At 44.8% G+C, this 18974-nt stretch overlaps 3 protein-coding genes across 3 annotated transcripts; all 3 read right to left on the bottom strand.

The window, feature by feature from the left end:
- Positions 1-2853: 2853 nt before the first annotated feature.
- Positions 2854-3834, bottom strand: LOC134044989 (olfactory receptor 5AR1-like). Its single transcript, XM_062494543.1, has one exon. It carries the CDS (start codon positions 3832-3834, stop codon positions 2854-2856), a length of 981 nt encoding a protein of 326 aa, XP_062350527.1.
- Positions 3835-8478: 4644 nt separating this feature from the next.
- Positions 8479-9749, bottom strand: LOC134044918 (olfactory receptor 4Q2-like). The gene has a single exon (XM_062494434.1). It carries the CDS (start codon positions 9726-9728, stop codon positions 8802-8804), a length of 927 nt encoding a protein of 308 aa, XP_062350418.1. The 5' UTR covers positions 9729-9749; the 3' UTR covers positions 8479-8801.
- Positions 9750-12821: 3072 nt separating this feature from the next.
- Positions 12822-14085, bottom strand: LOC134044919 (olfactory receptor 4S2-like). The gene has a single exon (XM_062494435.1). The coding sequence runs from the start codon at positions 13758-13760 to the stop codon at positions 12822-12824; it is 939 nt and encodes a 312-aa protein (XP_062350419.1). The 5' UTR covers positions 13761-14085.
- Positions 14086-18974: the final 4889 nt, after the last annotated feature.

Raw genomic sequence — 18974 nt, forward strand, 5'->3', positions numbered from 1 at the left:
AGGACAAAGTCTCTTCACAAGGAGCCTTGATTCTATGAATCAATTTTTTGTACAACAATTAAAAAATAGGAGGAAAAGGAGAAGAAAACACGCCAAATGCAACTTTTTCTTTATTATTATTATTCCCAAAGTCCTGGGAATTTTAAAGCCAGAACCATAGCCCAACCTTAATTTCACAAGTGGATGCTGTTTTTAGAGGAGAGACATAAATAATTCACATCCTCTTTTATGTTTCATATTTTCATATCTGGCTGCACCATTCAAAAAAAAAATAGTAGAGAGGGGAAAATCTGCCCTGATTTCATTTCAAGTAATAAAATCCACACAAAAATAATATAGTTGGACTTTGCTTAAGGGGAATTTTTTTTTTTTTTTTGAAGGCACATCAAGAATCTCAGGAATTCTTTATGTTTAGGAACAGGTAGATTAAAATGGACTGCCACTAGTTACATGGGATTAAACAAATAATAGGTGAAATCTGATTTTCAGTGGCAAAACCAAAATGTAAATGCACAGAGGATCACTCATGTGGGAATTTCATCAATAGAGTATTTTTCCTCAATTTATTTAGTGCTGTCTGAACTCCCCACCCCCCATTTCAACAGGACAGCTCCACTTCTAGGAATATGAAAAGAAGTCTGTGATGATGAGTTAGTCCAGGGATATTGATATCCAAGTGCAGCCAAAAATAGACACTCAGGGAAAGGGGAGCAGAAACTGGGTGAGTGCATTACGATCCTTCCCTGCTACATTTTTCCAGTGCTGCCAAAGGAAATCACAGCTGTCTCCCTGCAGTGTCAGAGGTTACTGGGCACGAGGAAAATGAAAGACGATGTCTCAGTTTTGAGGAATATTTAGGGATTAGCACCTTGATTTGTGAAGGGCTGACACAGCTGATGATAAAGAGTGAACTTCTAATGGACACTTCCCACCAGACCAGGTTGCTCCAAGGCCCTTCCAGCCTGGCCTGGAACAGTTCCAGGGATGAGGCAGCCGCAGCTTCTCTGGGAAAGAAGGAGAAAGGAAGGAACATATTCCTTGCTAAGTTGCCCAATAACTCGATCCCAGCTTTTGCTGTGAGCTTTGTTTTGTCCACTGGCAGCAAACAGCTCCTTACAGTGGATCTTTTTGGGAACACATGGCTCTGGTAGGTGAGAGAGGGAGGGAACTGCAGAAGAATTAGACCTGACAATCCAACCTTTCCACCTTCACAAACCAGGAGAGGCATCAAAATCTCCCATCTGGACACACACACACTGGAAATCAGGCTCTAGTTTAGTACCTTGGAATTCAGATGTGTCTTTTAAAAGGCATCCAGGGTTTGGAATTGTACACAGGCTGATGTCCATCCTTAGGCAACTGTCCACACAGCTACATTTAGATTCCATCACCTCTGGAAAGAGGAGTATTCTTCAATCCTGTAGGGACCAGCCACCCAAGGCCCTTCATCTTAACAAGCCCTTTTGGGCATCCTGAAGAAGCCTCCAATGATCTTAAAACCTTCTTAGGACGCTCCTGGTGGACTTCCCTCATCCTTCTAACAAGTCCCTGGGGACAGCTTCACAGAAGAGAAGGAAACTTTTCTCCTTTTTTAAAAAAAAATAATACTTCTGAAGCAATTCAGTTTATGACAACTTCTCCACACCTTGGTTTTGGAGAATTCATGGCTTGGCCAACACCTCTCCAGTCCTCCACTTGGTTGGTGCAAAAGTTGTGGCAATAATTTGAAGGATAATTGATCCTTCATGATTATCCTTCACCAGATGCACCAACAGCTGCCCCTGGCCAGCAACTTGTGTTTGGCAGAAGTCCCTCAGAACCTTGTGAAAGTGCCTGGGACACCCAGGGATGGCAGGTGGTGGACCAGATTGTGGGTTCCAGGGGTTCTAGTCAGGAGTAAAGTTGTGGATAAAGAGAAATCCAACTGCTGTGCTCTGGTTGTGCTGCCATTCAGAGACCTGGAAGAGCTGGAACAAGGGTTTGGGTTTTTTTGGCAAGTGAGATGCTTCATAAATATCCTGCTGACAGTTGTAATTTCTGATGATTATTCTTGCATTTCACACACCTTAAGGCTACAATTAATACAAGGTCTCATCACAAAATGAAAGCATTTAAAAATTGAGAGACACTGGTAGCTTAAAAAAGAGAATTTATTAAACCTATTAAATCAGAAACTTTTAGGGTCAGTCAATTGACAATAATCTCAGCATTTTCATGGGATGACTTTTTCTTTCTCTATAAGAAGAGAGGTGGTGAAGAGAAAAGTGAGCTGCAGGAAGCAGCATCACCTCTCTTTCCATTAGGATTTGATGCAGCAAGGAGAAAAAAATGGGAAAAAGGAAAAATGTAGTGGCAAACATGGCTCCAGAGATGGAACTCTAGAGATTGCAGCAAACAACAGACACACAACAAGGAGAGATGGAGAAAGAGAGAGAGAGAGGAGAGAGATTTCTGGGCTGACTCATAAAACATAATTTAATGTATTTGGAGTTTGATTTTGAAAGGGATAGAAACTGCTTTCATACAGTGTATCTAAGTGTGCCTGAGTACATTTCCCAGAATTCTTGCTCTAAAATATGCATCCAACACCTGCCTGCTCTCACCTCAGCTTCGTCAGTGCTCAGTGGAGAGCAGAATTCTCAGCTGGACTCTTCTCCTCCTCTGAAAATGACCTAAAGCTGTGCCATGCCATTCTGGAAGTGCACAACTCTCCCTTCTAACTGCAGAGGGAGCCAAAAGAAGGAGTTTTCAGCCCATAGGAGGAGTTACGAGCCCAGAAAAATGAATTTGGATTCCAGCATCTAATTCTTAGATGTCTGAAAGTTATACAAGATCAGTCACAAACTGTAGTTTTTACCCAGCTGATGGTGGAGACCGAGCGAGGTTTTCTTGTCTCATTACAGCCCTTCTCACCTGGCTGATCACTCTTTTTAGGGCACATTTTACCTCTTTGTTCCTGAGGCTGTAGATGATGGGATTTAGGAGCGGGGTGAGCATTCCATAGAGCATGGACACGACCCTGTCCCACTGCGGGGAATAGGTGGAGGAAGGGCGGACGTAGGTGCAGATGGTGGTCCCGTAGAAAAGGCAAACTACGGTCAGGTGAGAACCACAGGTGGAGAAAGCCTTGTGCCAGATCCCAGGGGAGTTCCTGGCCAGGATTTCCAGGAGGATATAGATGTAAGAGACCACAGTGACCACACAGGCGCTGCTCCCCAGCACCCCAGCCACCACCAGGATCACCAACTCCCTGCTGTAGGTGGACGAGCTGGAGACGGCCAGCACGGGGGGAATGTCACAGTAATACTGCTGGATTTTGTTAGGACCACAGAAGGAGAGTGTGAAAACCAGAGAGGTGTGCAGCAGAGAGTTCAAAAGCCCTGTTGCCCAGGTGCCCACAGCCAGCTGAGCACACAGCTTTGTGCTCATGATGCTTGGGTACCTCAGGGGGTGGCACACAGCCATGTAGCGGTCATAGGCCATCACAGTCAGGAGGAAAATCTCCGTGCCCACCACAGCAATGAGGGAAAAGTGCTGGAACAGGCAGCCAGAGAAAGAAATCTCTTTGTGTTCCAGCAGCAAGGCCCCCAGCATCTTGGGCACGGTGATGGTGGGACATAAGAGATCCAGCAGGGATAAGTTGCCGAGGAAAAAGTACATGGGGCTGTGCAGGTGGGAGTCAGTGCTGATGGCAGCGAGGAGCGTGATGTTGCCTGCCATGGTGGCCAAATAAATGATCAGAAAAAGCACAAAGAGAAGCAAACGAATTTCTGGAGCATCAGAGAGGCCCACGAAAACAAATTCAGATGCTGTCGAGAGGTTGACCCTCTGCATCTTGTCTCTCGTCGTAGGAGTGAGGCAGAGGTTTACCTGGAATAAAGAAGGTTTAACCTCATCACAATTTCATATCCATTTTAAAGATTGTGAGGGGTTTTTTTTGTCTGTTTTGAAGTTCAAAACCATTTCCAAGTGTCACTGCACTCAAAATCTAAATTTTACCAACATGTTCCTAATGCAAAAGGCAAAATGTAGGTGTTAAACTTCACAGTGAATAATCCAAAATGTTAGTTTTTGCAAGTTGCCACCTCAGAGCGAAGAGCTGAAAGTTGAAGTTACCTTCTCTGTGGTGTCCAGCTTGAACACAGCCCCAGGCAACACAATGGGGCTTTCAGGATTCTCTGAGCAAGGAGGGTGTGGTATAGATCCCTAAAATTCCTTTCAACATAAATTATTTAGTGTTAATAATATCACGAAAAGGGTCTAGATTAGTAACAAACTAAAACTTACTTTTAAGGGAGTAATGCTGTCAGAGAAGACTTCAATCCCTCATTTTCAGCAGATAGGTGCATTTTGGGGTTTCTTTTTCAGTTTTGGATGAGGCTTGGAGCAACCTGGTCTAGTGGAAGGCATCCTTGCCCATGGCAGGGGGATTGGAATCAGCTGAATTTTAAGGTGCTTTCCAACCCAAACTATTTAATGATTCTATCATTATATAAAAGTTACAATTTGGCATCCCATTAAAGACCTCCCCCCCAGTTTTCTATAAATTTTACCCTACAGACTTCCATAATGCCATTAGTACTTCTAGCATCCTTCTGGACTTTCCTCCCATCCCCTTTCCCCAATTCAAAGAAGTCTAAATGTGGTATTGAAAGATCTTCCCATTAACCTTGTGTTGCTCCATGGAATGTAGCTCAGTATTTGCAGTAAGGATTTACATACCAGCCCTGTAGGGAGGGAAAGCAAAGTTCAGTCCAAATGCCTCCTTTTCGGGAGCTTTTGGGATCGATTTTAAGATGGTGGGAATATTGTACTATGTTCTCATTTGTAAGAGATGCAGAGATAAATAGATTGATGAAATATTTCCTCTGGCCAGGCTTCTCATGTTCTCCCAGAAGCTTGAGAGGGAGCAAAGTCAGGGCTTGAACTACATTAGGAATAGTTAACTCAGCAGAAATAAAAGGGACATTACTTGCTTATAAAATGGGGAGCTCATTCAGCTGAAATAGCACAGAAACAACACAGTAATACTCACTGCTGCACAGAATTAATTACAGGTGATTTATAGTTGTCTGTATATCCAGGAAACAAAACAATCCTTTTTCTTCTTTCTACGTGTGACATAAAAATGATTTCACTCCTTAGGAAGAGATGAATCCCGATAGAGTAGCGTTGGAATATTCACACAGACACCTGCCAGCACTGGCACAAGGGCTGGCTTGGCTGCAGGAGTAGGCACCTCTCTTCTTTAATGAGGTTTTATAAATATGAGGGAGTGTCTGGGGACAAGTGTGTGGATGTTTTTGTGGATGTTCCCTTAATTGCATGTATAAGGGGTTTTTCAGAACATTGCCAAAAGGGGCTGGAAATTGAAGGAAGCAGAATTAGCAGCTCCACTTTGAAGAGCTAACAAAAATTCCCCTCTGGTTTCATGAAGCATCCATGTGTGATTTATGGGAGTACCACTTCCCATGTGATATCCAGAACTGGGAACAGGCCTGTTCCTATTCCAGCAATACCTGACCCTAAATTCTGCACCATTCACATGAAGGAGTCTGGCTGTCCATCATTCTTCCAGCCTGTTTGCTGAGTTTGCAAACTCCTGGAAAGGTAAAGATTCTGCATCTTACTCAGGCAAACAGTGATAGGACAAGAGGGAGTGATTTTAAACAAAAAGATGAGGGATTTGGATTGAATATTAAAAAGAAATTCTTTCCTGTGCGGGTGCTGAGGCTCTGGCACAGGTTGCTCAGAGAAGCTGTGGACAGCTCATTCAAGTTGGATGGGGTTTGGAGGAAGCTGGGATAGTGGAAGGTGTTCCTGCCCAAGACAAGGGATGGAACAACATGAACTTTAAGGTCCATTTCAATCCAGACCATTCCAGGACTCTATAAACTGGAATGCCCCAAGGGCCACACATCACAGGCCTATCCTGCCGTGGGAGTGCAGAGCTGTGGCTGAAATAAATCCCCATGGCCCAGGCCTTTCCTGATGTACTGCAGTTAGCCCAAGGACCATCAGGCATCACACTTCCCATGGAGTTTTCCAATAACGAATTTTGTAATAAACCCAAGATGCCAAAAAGTGATACAGCCAAGAGATCCATCCCTCACCTCTCCCTTCCAAGCCAAACCATTCTGTGATTCTGTTCCCCTCATAAATCTTAAATGTGTCTTTTGGGGTGGGATGCATTGGCCTCATCAAGGTGCCAGCCACTCAGGCTCTCAGCTCCACACCTAAGTTGTTTATTTGTAGGGATAATCTTAGCTGGGTTATTAGAAGTGGAAACACAGATAGTTTTTGAGGTAAGTTTTCTGCCTCAGGGTAAAGAAATAAAAATTAAATTGCATTATGTTTTATTATAAAAATTCATTTAAAAAAAACACCCCAAAATAAAAAACAGCAAAAATATCTCTTTGCAGAATCTAGATGTGCACTAATTGATGATATGCTGGATTAGACCCCTTTTGCTCTGTTGCCCACCCCTCCCTGCCATCCCCACTGTAGTGCAACCAAATGCAACCAAAGTGATTTGATTTTGTCCACTTCTGGGACTACCCAGTTTTGTCATTGCTTGAGATTTCCATCTAGGAATGCTTATGATGAGCCCAGACTGATTAGAGTATGCTGAAAATGCTCCCTTTTCTCTGATGTCCATTTGTGTTTCAGTCCCATAGTATTTAAATAAAATTGATTAGTCTGGGATCTCTTCAGGCTTCTTGGGATTTAACAAAAGTATTGTAGAGATCCTGCCAGTTCTCAAAGGATTATTTTTCCCTTTGAGGCCCTTTTTCATTTTCCTCTAGGTGAGGGCAATAAATCTGAGAGTGAGCTCATAGAGCTGGTAATTTCCAGGAGACAAAGAACTTGGGGTTTTAATGGTGCGCAGTGGAGCTAATTTATACACAGGGACAAACTCAGCTGCCAAAGCTGCACCTTTGCAATTTGTCAGGCACCAACTTTTTAACAGCATCTTCTGAGGCCTTGTTAAAGTCATCCCAAGATGCTTCCAGGGGAGAAAAATCAATTATATTAAATTGTTTGTCTTTGTAGAATGGTTTGGTTTGGAAGGGACTTTAAAGCTCATCCCGTTCCAACCCCCTGCAATGGGCAGGGACATAATTCACTGGATCAGTTTACTCCAAGCCCCTTGTATTGAAATCCCAGCTCCCAAAAATATGGAATTTTTTATTCATTTTATCAAAATTGGAGCAATTATTTCAAATCAATTCACTGTTGATGCCCCCCGTTTTTAACTGGTGAGAAAATTGGCCCCAGCAAAATAACTGGACCACAGCTCCAATTTGCCTTTCATTGATTTATAAACGCTTTATTGGAATGTTAAACAATTATCACAGTGATACATTTTTTTCTCAATAGAAATTTACCCTAATTGACTTAAAGAACATTCTAATTTTTCAATATTTTTCTCTAATACTAAAGAAAAATAAAAATGTTCCCTTCCAACCCAAGCCATTCTATGATGATCCTGAGTAGAAATTCACTATTAAAAAGAAATCTGATTTGCACAAGAATGGGAGATGTTTGGAAATCTCTGTTAACCAGGAGGATCAACGACTCACTGATGCTTCTGATCCTCCTCTTCCTACAGGTGTGGGAGACAGGGCTAATTTAAGACAGCATGGAGAGACAGGCAAAGTGGAAGTCCTTTCACTTCCTGTGCAGCAATTTAGATTGGCTATTAGGAAAAATTCCTTCATGGAAAGGGTTTTCCAGCCCTGGAACAGGCTGCCCAGGGCAGTGGTAGAGTCTGACCCTCAAGGGATTTAAAAGCTGCGTGGATGTGGCACTTGGGGTCATGGATTAGTGGTGGCCTTGGCAGCCCTGGGGAATGGTTGGACTTTGTGATCTTAGAGGGCTTTTCCAACCTCAGTGATTCCATTATTTTCTTTAGTTTGGATGAATCCAATCCTAAATCATTCTAGCACACAGAAACTGATGGTGTTCCCCTCATGGCAACCACTCAATTTCTATCCCTGTTGGATTTGGTGATGTATCTGCTGCCTTCATAGAGGCAGTTTGGGTTGGAAGGGACCTTACAGACAATCCCATTCCAATTCTCCTGCCATGGGGCAGGGACACCTTCCACTATCCCTGATATCCCACATTGCTCCAAGGCCCATCCGAGCTGGCCTGGAACACTTCCAGGGACAGGGCAGCCATGGCTTCTCTGGGTAACCCATGCCAGACCAGTACAGGGAAGAATTTCTTCCCAATATCCTATCTAAACCCACCCTATGTCTGTGTGAAGCCATTCCCTCTCGTCCTGCCTCCATGCCCTTGTCCAGAGTCTGTCTCCACTCCTCCTTCCTCTATAAATTGTGCCGTGTATGATTTTAATAATTCACTTGTGTGAGAGAATTATGAGTAAAAATATTCTTAAATGTCTGTAGAAAACCCTACAAGCAGAATCTGCACCGTCTCTATCTTCCAGTGTCGGTGGGGGAATCTGGGGACACTTAGTGCATGTGCCTCTGCCATTTGCTGTCACAGCACAGGAAAAGCATGTCAGAGAGGGAGACAAGCCTCATCCTGGATTCATTTATTTATTTGTAAATTATGATCCCACACGAGTGAAAGTGTTTAGGAAGTTTGGGGTTTTCAGCATGTTTTTTTTTTAATATTTACAATTATATGTGTATATAAATGTATTTGTACATAATTTGAAGTCTGTAGGCTTTAGCCACCAAGTCATTATTGTGTTGGGGCAGAGTAGGAATGTGACTCCAGGTGTAAGTCTGGAAGTCTGTAAGTCCAGGGCTCTGCCAACCCAGCTTGTCTCAGAAGGCTCTGCAGCGTTTCCAGAGTCTCCACATGGATTCCTTCACCTTGCTGCTCCTCAGGGTGTAGATGAGGGGGTTCATCATGGGTGAGAAGATCGTGTAGATGACACAGACGTACGTGCTGGTGGGCACAGCCCCAGCGGGCCGCAGGTAGGTGAAGATGCAGGGCATGAAGAACAGGGTGACGACCATCACGTGTGAGGCGCAGGTGGACAGCGCCTTCCAGTGCCCCTGGGACAGGCGGGCCCGGACCTTGGCCAGGATGAGCGCGTAGGAGGCCACCAGCACCAGGAAGCAGCCCAGGGATATGAGGCCGCTGTTGGAGGCCATGAGCCACTCGGTGAGGGCGGTGTCGGCACAGGCCAGGAGGACGACGGGCGGCACGTCGCAGAAGTAGCTGTGGATCGTGTTGGGGCCGCAGAAGGGCAGCTGGAGAGTGAGCACAGTCTGGACAATGGAGTGGATAAAGCCCCCGACCCAGCAGGCAGCAACCAGAGCCCAGCAGGCCCCGCGGGCCATGATGGCCGTGTAGTGCAGGGGCCTGCAGATGGCCGTGTAGCGGTCAAACGCCATCACCGTCAGGAGGAACATCTCCGAGGAACCCACAAAGTGCAGGAAAAACAGCTGGGCCATGCAGCCCTCAAAGGCAATGACCTTGTGCCCTGAGAGCAGGGCCACCAGCACCTTGGGGATGGTCACAGAGGTGTAGCAGATGTCGAGGAAGGACAGATTGCAGAGGAGGAAGTACATGGGCGAGGAGAGCTTGGGGTCAGTCCTGACTGTCACAATGATGAGGAGGTTGCCCAGCAGGACCATGGTGTAGGCGAGGAGGAAGAGGGTGAAGAAGAGGAGTTGCAGCTCCCGGGTGTCGGAGAGCCCCAGGAGGATGAATTCAGTCACCCGGGAGAAGTTGTCCTGTACCATTGCTGCAGCTCAGGCTCCCATGGCACAGGTGGGGGGGTGGCCAGGAAGGGAAGGGAATGTGCTATAGCTCCAAGGCTCATGGATGATGTGAGCAGGATGCATTTGCTGCTGCAGAAAGCACAGTGTCATGTTATAAATGACAGAAAGCAGAGTTTGCACTCACCCTCTCTTCCACCCCTATTCAGGTCTCTGGCCCCTCCACATTGACCTTCTCCCCTGAACTCGATGACCACTATTTTCCTGCATTGTTGTTGGTGTGCTGCCATTCTGTCACAGAATCGTGGAACTGTTAAAGTTGGAAAAGCCCTGTAAAACCATTGATTCCAGTAACCCCCTGGCACTGCCAAAGCCTCAACTAAACCATGTGCCCAAGTGTTACATCCATATAACTTTTAAATCCCTTCAGGAATGGCGATTCCAGCACATCCTGCTGTCAGGTAACAAGAGCCATGAATGCTGGAAAAATGCTGTGCTGTCCTTTTACCTGATGGAAATTTGAAGTGCCATGAGTGAAACAAATGCTGCCATTCTCAAGTATGAGCTGTTCCATATTCTGATCCTAATGACACTCCTCTAAATTGAGGAAAGGGCTCTCCAGTTAGCTTATCCACTCTGAAACTGGGAATACATGCACAGAAACCAGGTCTGGGAGGTTCCTCACTGGAGAAATTGGAGTTTCTAGCACAGCAGAAGCTGCAAAGCCCTGCATGGCTTCTTCACCTCTCTATTTTTTAAAGGAATTTTAAAAGTTCTTTAGTTGACAAATACACTCACTGTCCTGTGGAGGTTAAAGTGGAACCAGCAGAGGAATACACTTGTCCATTTAAAATCCCTCCCGGAAATTCCTTTGTTGTTCATTTCTGCCAAGGAGTTTATGACTCAGCAAGCAGGGGTTGCAAGTAAGAAACCAGATGTCTGTGATTGCTAACAGCATGAAATAAAGCTGCCTTAAAAGATCTAAAAGGCCAAATCATTAGACAGGGGACATTAACAGGACACACACATTGTCCTCTGATATGTTGAATATCCACTGCATTTTTTCTGTTGTCTTTTTGGGACAATTTCAATATAAAGCCAATGCTTGTATGAAGGAGCAACAGTGAAATCCAAGCCAGAATATGTCACTGACGTGTAATAACAAGCTCTGATTATTTAGCTGAGGAGGGTGGTAGAAATAATACCCAGGTCCTGGTTGTGGTGTGGAACACCCTGCAAATGCACTTGTAGTGACACTGGCATAGTGAATGAGATATTGGTGACCCTCCTTTACTGACAAACCCCCAGAAATCCACCCTTACAGCATTCCCATGCAGAACACAAAGGATCACTAGTGTGTGATATTCCTGAAAGTGCTCAAGACCAAGCTGGACAGGGCTTGGAGCAGCCTGGTCAGTGGACCTGCCCATGGCAGGGGGTCAGAACAAGATGAGCTTTAAGGTGCCTTCCAACCCAAACTATTCTGGGATTCTAAATTTGTAACTGATTTTTAAATGTTTTTTTTTCCTAAATCATTAAATAGACCTCACAAAAGTCACTCACCTCAAAAAGCAGAATTTCAGTGGGGCCTGAGCTAAACAAAGGAACAATCCCAGAACACTTCCTCTGAACACAGAGTTCACTTGCTGTCGCTCCTCTGATGACCTTCCCAAACCACTTCAGGGGGTTCCATCAGAACCTCTCAGTTCCATCAGAAACTCTCTGCAAGCTGCTGCTCAGAAGTTATGGAAGCTCTGTATCTCTGTCAGCTGTGAGCCCAGAAAAGAACAGCCCAACCTTCTCTATTTCCCATTCTGCAAAAAAAACCCCCAATTTCCAGGAGCATCTTTGAGTACAATTATTTCTGTAGCAGAAATAGTTCAAGTAAATCACCCCACAGAAGCACAAGACTATATGGAGTAATGAGATCCCAGAGGCAAAGGGAGTTTTGTCAGAAATTATCAGTAGGCAACGAGCTAAAACTGTTCTTTGGGTAGTTATTAGTGTAGTTGCTGGAGAGAGAGATCAGAGTAAAGATGTCTCTTACATACAAATATCTATATTAATTATATCTGTATAAATTCATATAAATGGATACGAATTTTTCTTTCTGTCCTAAGCCAGTATTTCTCATCTACAGTCTTATTTCTTACTAACTTACATGTGGACAGCACAAAGCAAAAATATCACTGATGTTATCCCTTAGAAACCAAACTTACAACTTTGAAACAAGAAGTAAATCTGGAAATCACTTCAAAAAATGTGCAAAGGTTTGTGGTGAGCTTTCCTTGCTCACCAGGTATTTTTACTGACACAGTAAAGCACAGAAGAAACTTTTGAGCTCAAGTATGAAATTCTTGTAAGAATTCTTGGCAAAGTGTAGAGGAGCCTGACAGTGTTTCCAGTGACACCTTCCATAAGCTATGGGTGAATATTTGCTCAGCAGCAGTGAGACCTCTAAAAAAACCCCACTGGTGTTCACCTCCAAAGCATTTAAAAATACATTTATTTTATTTAGTGCTGTCTTGGGCAGAGATAGATGAAGTAGATAAAATTATAGGATAATTATGAAACTGCAAAATAGCTCTTTGGGTTGGAAGGTACCTTACAGATCATCTCATTTCAACTCCCTGTCATGGGCAGGGATACCTTTCACTAGACCAGGTTGCCCAATTCAGCCTGGCCTGGAGCAGGGCAGAAAGAATTTGTTGAAGTGCAAGAGGAAGGGGAGAAGCTTCCACTTCTCTTCCTTCATAAGCAAACCACCCAACTAGCTCTTAATACTAAGGGGTTTTGTTTGTTTAGTTGGTTGGTTGCTTGCTTTTTCCTTATGGGATGCTCTACCTGAACAACATTTTCAGTATTTTTAACAGTATTTAAGCACTGGTGTTGCAGTTGCTCCGGAGGCTGTGGTCTGGGCCTGTGCTCCTTGACAAGGAATAAGAGGGGAGTGCCAGAGTTCCCAAAGTCTTTCCCATGATAAAAATAACTTTTAATTACAGCAGGAGCCAACAGCCAGCTTTTCTTTGAAAGGCATGTTTTGGGGCATTGTCATAGAAGAAACTACAGCAAAACATGCTTGATTTTCTCCGATCCTTTGGGAACAGGACCACAGCCCTACCCCTTCCCATTTCCACTTCCCACTTTCCTCCTGCACAGTTTCCTCATGGCTCCCTTCACCTCCCCATTCTGGAGGGTGTAGATGAGGGGGTTGAGCATGGGTGTGATGAGCGTGTAGAACACGGCCACGCTCCTGTCCTCGGACAGGTCACCAGACGGGCGGATGTAAACAAACGTGGTGGGCCCAAAGAACAGGATCACCACAGTGATGTGGGACCCGCACGTGGACAGGGCCTTGTGCCACCCCACCAGCGTTTGCCCCCTCAGGGAAACCAGGATGACCACGTAGGACGTGACCAGGATGAGGAAGCAGCTCAGGGATATGACTCCACTGTTGGCCACCGCGGCCAGGCCCTCGGCGCGCGTGTCGGCGCAGGCCAGGTGGAGCAGGGGGTGGACATCACAGAAGTAGTGGGCCACTTTGTTGGGGCCACAGAAAGGGAGCAGGGCGATGGGAAGGGTCTGGAGGGTGGAATGCAGGAAGCCCCCAGCCCAGGAGACCCCCACCATGCGGCCGCACAGGCGGCGGGACATGAGCGCGGGGTAGTGCAGGGGCCGGCAGATGGCCACGCAGCGATCGTAAGCCATGGCTGTCAGGATGAAAATCTCCGTGCAGCCAAAAAAATGAACCCCAAAGAGCTGCCCTATGCAACCTGCGAAGGAGATGGTGTTATTTTCCACCAGGAAGCCAGAAATCATTTGGGGAGCTGTGACGGAGGAGTAACAAATATCTACAAGGGACAGGTGGGAGAGGAAGAAGTACATGGGGGAGTTCAGGTGCTGGCTGCTCGTCACAATGAGAACTATAAGATTTCCTGCCACCGTGAGCATGTAGAAAACCAGGAACACCACAAAATATATTTTCTGCAGCCCTTGGTTCTCTGAGAGGCTCAGGAGGATGAATTCCTTCATGCTGCTGGAGATTTCCTTGCCCATCTACTGGGAAATGTACAGTGCAGAGCCTGGAAATGTGGAAAGTTAAAGACAAAGTGATTAATCAGTTTTTTTAATTCTTAAAAATTAATTCTTTATCAGAAGAGCATTTTCTCTGATAAACACATAGGATTAAGTTTATCAAGTGCTTTTTAAATTTGTTTTGGTTTTTGTTTGTTTTTTTTTTGTTCTTCCCCTCTACATATTTAATTTGCCTCATATAAGACACAGACATCATAGACTCCTGGAATGGTTTGGGTTGGAAGGGACCTTAGAGATCATCCAGTTCCAATCCCACTGGATCCCTTTGGAACTGGATCCATCTGATCTAGGCTACTATTTTATGGTTTTAAAATAAAGTAAAATCAGAAACTCCTGTGAAGGCAAAAAGCTGATCAAGCACCCACAGGAAATGCTGAAATGTAGAAAAAACAAAATTGCTCTTGAACCCCAAAAAAGTGAAGCCAAAAAAGGAAGTTGAGAAAGTTTGGGGCTTTTCTTGTACTTGCAGTTTTACTGGCAAAAGGTATAACACACTCAAGAGAGGGAGTAAAAGGGGGGTCTTACCTCTAAAATCATCTTTTCAGTCACTGACTCAGGGTACATGATATAGTGCAATTGATTGCAATATGAAGTGAATAAAATATGGACTGTTATAATTTCAAAAGAAAAAGGATAAGGAATTGCACCATCTCCTTATTTCAAAAGTTTTCCCCTAAAATCTCAGGTGGTTAATTGAAAAAGAATTCAGTAACCTGATTTGGGCCTGTAGAGCCAGTTCAGCACATGGTTACAGCCAAAGAGAGCCAGAGGTGGTTGACAACTTCAGGGGAAATTTCTTTTTGTATTTTCACATTTGTCAAGAAGAAGGGCAGGGGGGAAAAAAGAGGAAAGGAAATTAGGAAAAGAAAAAAAAAGAGGAAAGGGAAAAGATCCTGGAAAACTTACCTCCTCTGTGTTAGGAGATCTAATTTTTGTGTAAGAGCTGTGAGATTTTATGTCCCCAACATCTCCCTTTCCTGGCAGAGGCTTTAAAGAACATAGAACAGCTTCTGAAAAGCTTCCAACACTTGCTTAGGAGGTGCCTGTTTTAATACCACATAATCTAATTCCTTTCTTTCCTGTGTCACCAAGTGTATCCTGTTTTCCTGCCCATGTTAGAGCTGCTTGGAGGGACTGTGGGCACTGAAGGGTGCACACACAGCTCAGCAAGCAGAGAGGAAAAAAAAACCTGTTTAAGTAACTTTCTTCAAACCTCTCCAAGGAAATCTCCCTCCTCCAGGGCTTAATTCCCTGTTTATGCAGACCTCCTCCACCCTCTCCAAGGAAATCTCCCAGCTCAAGGGCTCTTGAGGCTGGAGGAGCGAGGTGGGAATTCTCAGTGGTGGGAGGGAGAATAAATTAATCCTGTCCTGCCAGGGGAAGTTTAGATTGGAGTTTAGGAAAAATTTCTTCACTTACAGGGTGGTCCAGCCCTGGAACAGTTTACTGGGAGCAGTGGTGGAGTCACCATCAGTCTGGAGGGATTTAAAACATGTGGATGTGGCACTTGGGGACATGCATTAGTGGAGGCACTGCTGGGGAAATGGTTGGACTTGATGACCTTGGAGGGTTTCTCCAACCTTAACAATTCCATGGTTCTTGGAAATAACAGCCAATAGATTAGCTGAATATTAAATTGGGCAAGCATATGATGTGACCTGGTCGAGTTAACATTTCCAGACTCTGCCATTAATCCATGCTTTGTGTGTATCCCAAGTGTAAAAAACTCTTAGATCCACAGCTTAGTCTTTGGAGCACTGTGAGTAATAAACAATACAATTGTGAGGATTTTTAAATCACTGTGTATCCCAAAAAAACTCCACAAGCCCTAATGAATAAAGAAATAATCTGGGAGGTTTCTAGCAGTAAGTAGGAGACAGAAGGTGGCTTGGGTCACTTCTTGATGACCCTCCAAGTCCCTATTTTCCATTAAATTTCATCAGTAAGGCTTTTTGCAAGAACTTGCATGTTTCAGCAAAGGTCAATGAAGTAAAGAGTAAGTAAAAAAAAATCCTTATTTTACAAATTGGGAAACTGAAGGAGGGGATGAAGTCAGCTCTTGTACATCTGTGGAAGTCAACACAGTTGAGCCTTTGCCACTCCAGGCTTTCCTCTGCAAAGAGATATATCTATTGACCTAATCAGTTAGGGTAAATGTTGGGTTTAGATGGGATATTGGGAAAGAATTCTTCCCTGTGAGGGTGGTGAGGCACTGGCACAGGTTGCCCAGAGAAGCTGTGGCTGCCCCATCCCTGGAAGTGTTCCAGGACAGGTTGGAGCAACCTAGGATAGTGGAAAGTGTCCCTGTCCATGGCTGGGGGTGGCACTGGATGAGCTTTAAAGTCCCTTCCAACCCAAACCATTTCAGAATTTGATGAATTGGTGTATTAATTCCACTCCAAATCATCACTGCTCTGAAGTGTACTGTGTATTTTCACCTTGTGATTTAGGTGCATCAGTGGTTTCATCCACTGCCCATCCTTTTGTTTTGCTGACATTTACCAAAATTCAGAATGGCCCAATAACAATAAAGGCATCTTGAATGTCTCCCAACATGGAATGCCAGCAATCCATGCAGAGAAAATGGGAACCCTCAAATTAGTGAGGAGATGAAATAGTGCTCTGGATAAAAATAGTATTCTAATTTAAATATCATTTTACACCATAGCCTGGAGTCCTGGCCAGGTTAATGAAGACCACCAGTTATCACTATAGGAAATAGGATTGGGTAAGAAAGTAAAAACAATCATAAAATTTTTGGGAAAGGAAGAGGAAGAACAGATGACAACAGAAGCTGAAGATGTACAAATGTGTTTCTGACCTGCTAAGCACATTTGGGCTGGATCTTCCCATTGCTGTGCCCACTGACACACATGGCAGTGATTTGAGTAGTGTCACACTCCTGTCCCTTTACTTCCCTGGCCCAAGGGACTGAGAGGGGAGGCTGGCAGCTCCCCAAAATTGTTCCCCGTAAGGATGTCAGGAAAGGAGAAGTGTTTTCTCTGTTTCCACGCCCTTTGGCAGGTGGGTCTGGGAAGCTCATGGACATGGAGTGTGCATGGACAGGAACTGGGGTGTTGTGGGTGGGTGCTGGTGGGTTCTATCTGTTTAGGAGACACAAGGTGAGGAAGAGCCTGCAGCTCTTTTCAGGGGGAAGTTGTGAAACTGGAAGTTAAAAGCATGGGGCTGGAGGGATTTTGTGAAATTGGAAGTACTGAGGTGTTGAAGGACCTGTGAAGGTGCACTGAAAGAGCTCCTCACCCCAGAGCTCCATGTTGAGGGCAGCACAAACCAAGTTAGGGCATCTGGAACTGCTGAGGTGGGAAGTTTGGGTGCAAGGTTGGATGAAGCCGTAGGGACTCCATAAGGTACTGAACTGTGCTGGGAGAGGCTGTGGGTCAGAAGAGGATCCACTGTGGTGATGGATATGTGACAGCTGGGCAGGGACAGGAGGGAATTAGAAGTGCTGAGGGAGGTTGTGAAACCTCAAGCAAAGATGTTGCAGGAGAGGACTTAAAATTTCTGTACCTGAGCAGCACTAAAACCTCATCTTCAGGGGATTTGAAACCAGAGCAAGTAGGACACAACACCAGTGCAAGGTTTGTATGGACAGTTCTTGCAAGAACAGCTGAGGAAGGGAGAAGTAGTAAAAAAATAATGTTTCCATGATAATGCAAAGAGGGGAGGGGGAAGTGGTTCAAATCTGAATGATCATACCCACGCAGAGGAGGTATTTCCCCCATGACTGATTGGCTGCCTGGAGGGTCATGCTGAAAACACCATGGCTTTTTAAAGAGTGGCTGCCCAACCCAGCACTGCAGGATGATGCAAGGACTCAAGCTGCACCCAATGTCACACAGTCCAGGGGACAACATTGCCTGGCACAGGCGCTGAAATTCCCAGGAACGCAAAAAAGGTGAGAAATTCTGAGATGGGTCTTTGCACTTTGGTGGTTTCTGTCAGGCTTTGGGGAACGGAGGAGAAACAAAAACCATGGAGGAAAAAAGATCGAAAATTTATTTCTTTTGCTGGACAAAAATTTCTTTAGGTCAGGTACTGATGATAATAATTTTCAGTATAAGGAAAACTTCATATCAGGGACTCTTCCCTGTGCAAGTGCTCTTGAACTGCTCTAAATGCACCTCTGTAAAAAGTCATTACTCAGAGACCTGGCATTACAACAGCATAACTTTCTGTGCATATTCTGAGACATCTTTGTGGGGTGAGGGTTGTTCTGCCTCAGGAGCTACAGGCAGGATTTGCAGGCAAAAACCACAGGGAGGATGTTTAATCTCAAGGGGGAAAAAGACCACCTGGACTCAGGCTGCTGCTGTTTGAGGAGAGCTTTCACTTATTAGTCACAAAAGGAAGTAGAATCACATCTTGAATGTGTCTTGGAGACAGGAATTCAGTCTTTCCAAGGGAATATGGTAAGTAAATGAGAAAGAGTGGCTTTTGCAGTGTTCTTCTCCATGGTCTGCAGAAATAAGAGAGGGATTTTGTCACTTCTGTCACGGCAAAACTATTGATGTTTTGTCATTTACCCATTGCAGCCATTTCTGTTCCTGGCAGTCTTTATGCACACACAGCACCTTCCAGTGCCTAAAGGTGCTCCAAGACAGCTAGAGAGTGACTTTGGAGAAGGGCCTAGAGTGACAGGGGGAATTGTTTTAAACTGGAAGATGGTGGATTTGAATTAGATTTTGGGAGGAAATTCTTCCCTGAGAGGATAGTGAGGTGCAGGTTGTCCAGAGGAGATGTGGCTGCCTTATCCTTGCAAGTGTCCAAGGCCAGGCTGGCAGGGATTTGGAGCAGTCAAGTCTGTGAAAGGTATCCCTGGCTGTGGCAGGAGGTTGGAACAAGATGAGCTTTATGATCCCTCCCAACCCAAACCATTCCATGATTTTACGACATGATCAATGGCAAAAAGCCATTTAACACTGGGATATAATCACCTGTCATTCCCTGAATGACAGAGAGAGATGCATCTGTGGAGGCTGCAGTGGGCTGAGACAGAGCTTAGGTGACACTCAGATGTTCACACCCTCTTCATATCTAGTGGAAACTTGGTTGCACAGAAGCCAGGAAACCACTTAACCACTGCCTCCTTCTGCAGCAGAAAAGCAGCACAGAACTTGAGGCTCTTTCTGCTAATTTCTGAAAATATGTGATCAT

Source organism: Cinclus cinclus, chromosome 6 (assembly GCF_963662255.1).
Source record: "Cinclus cinclus chromosome 6, bCinCin1.1, whole genome shotgun sequence".
Taxonomy (NCBI): Eukaryota; Metazoa; Chordata; class Aves; order Passeriformes; family Cinclidae; genus Cinclus; species Cinclus cinclus.

Coding starts and splice junctions, on each gene's coding strand:
- LOC134044918 (XM_062494434.1), bottom strand. CDS start 9,728: ATGGTACAGGACAACTTCTCCCGGGTGACTGAATTCATCCTCCTGGGG.
- LOC134044989 (XM_062494543.1), bottom strand. CDS start 3,834: ATGCAGAGGGTCAACCTCTCGACAGCATCTGAATTTGTTTTCGTGGGC.
- LOC134044919 (XM_062494435.1), bottom strand. CDS start 13,760: ATGGGCAAGGAAATCTCCAGCAGCATGAAGGAATTCATCCTCCTGAGC.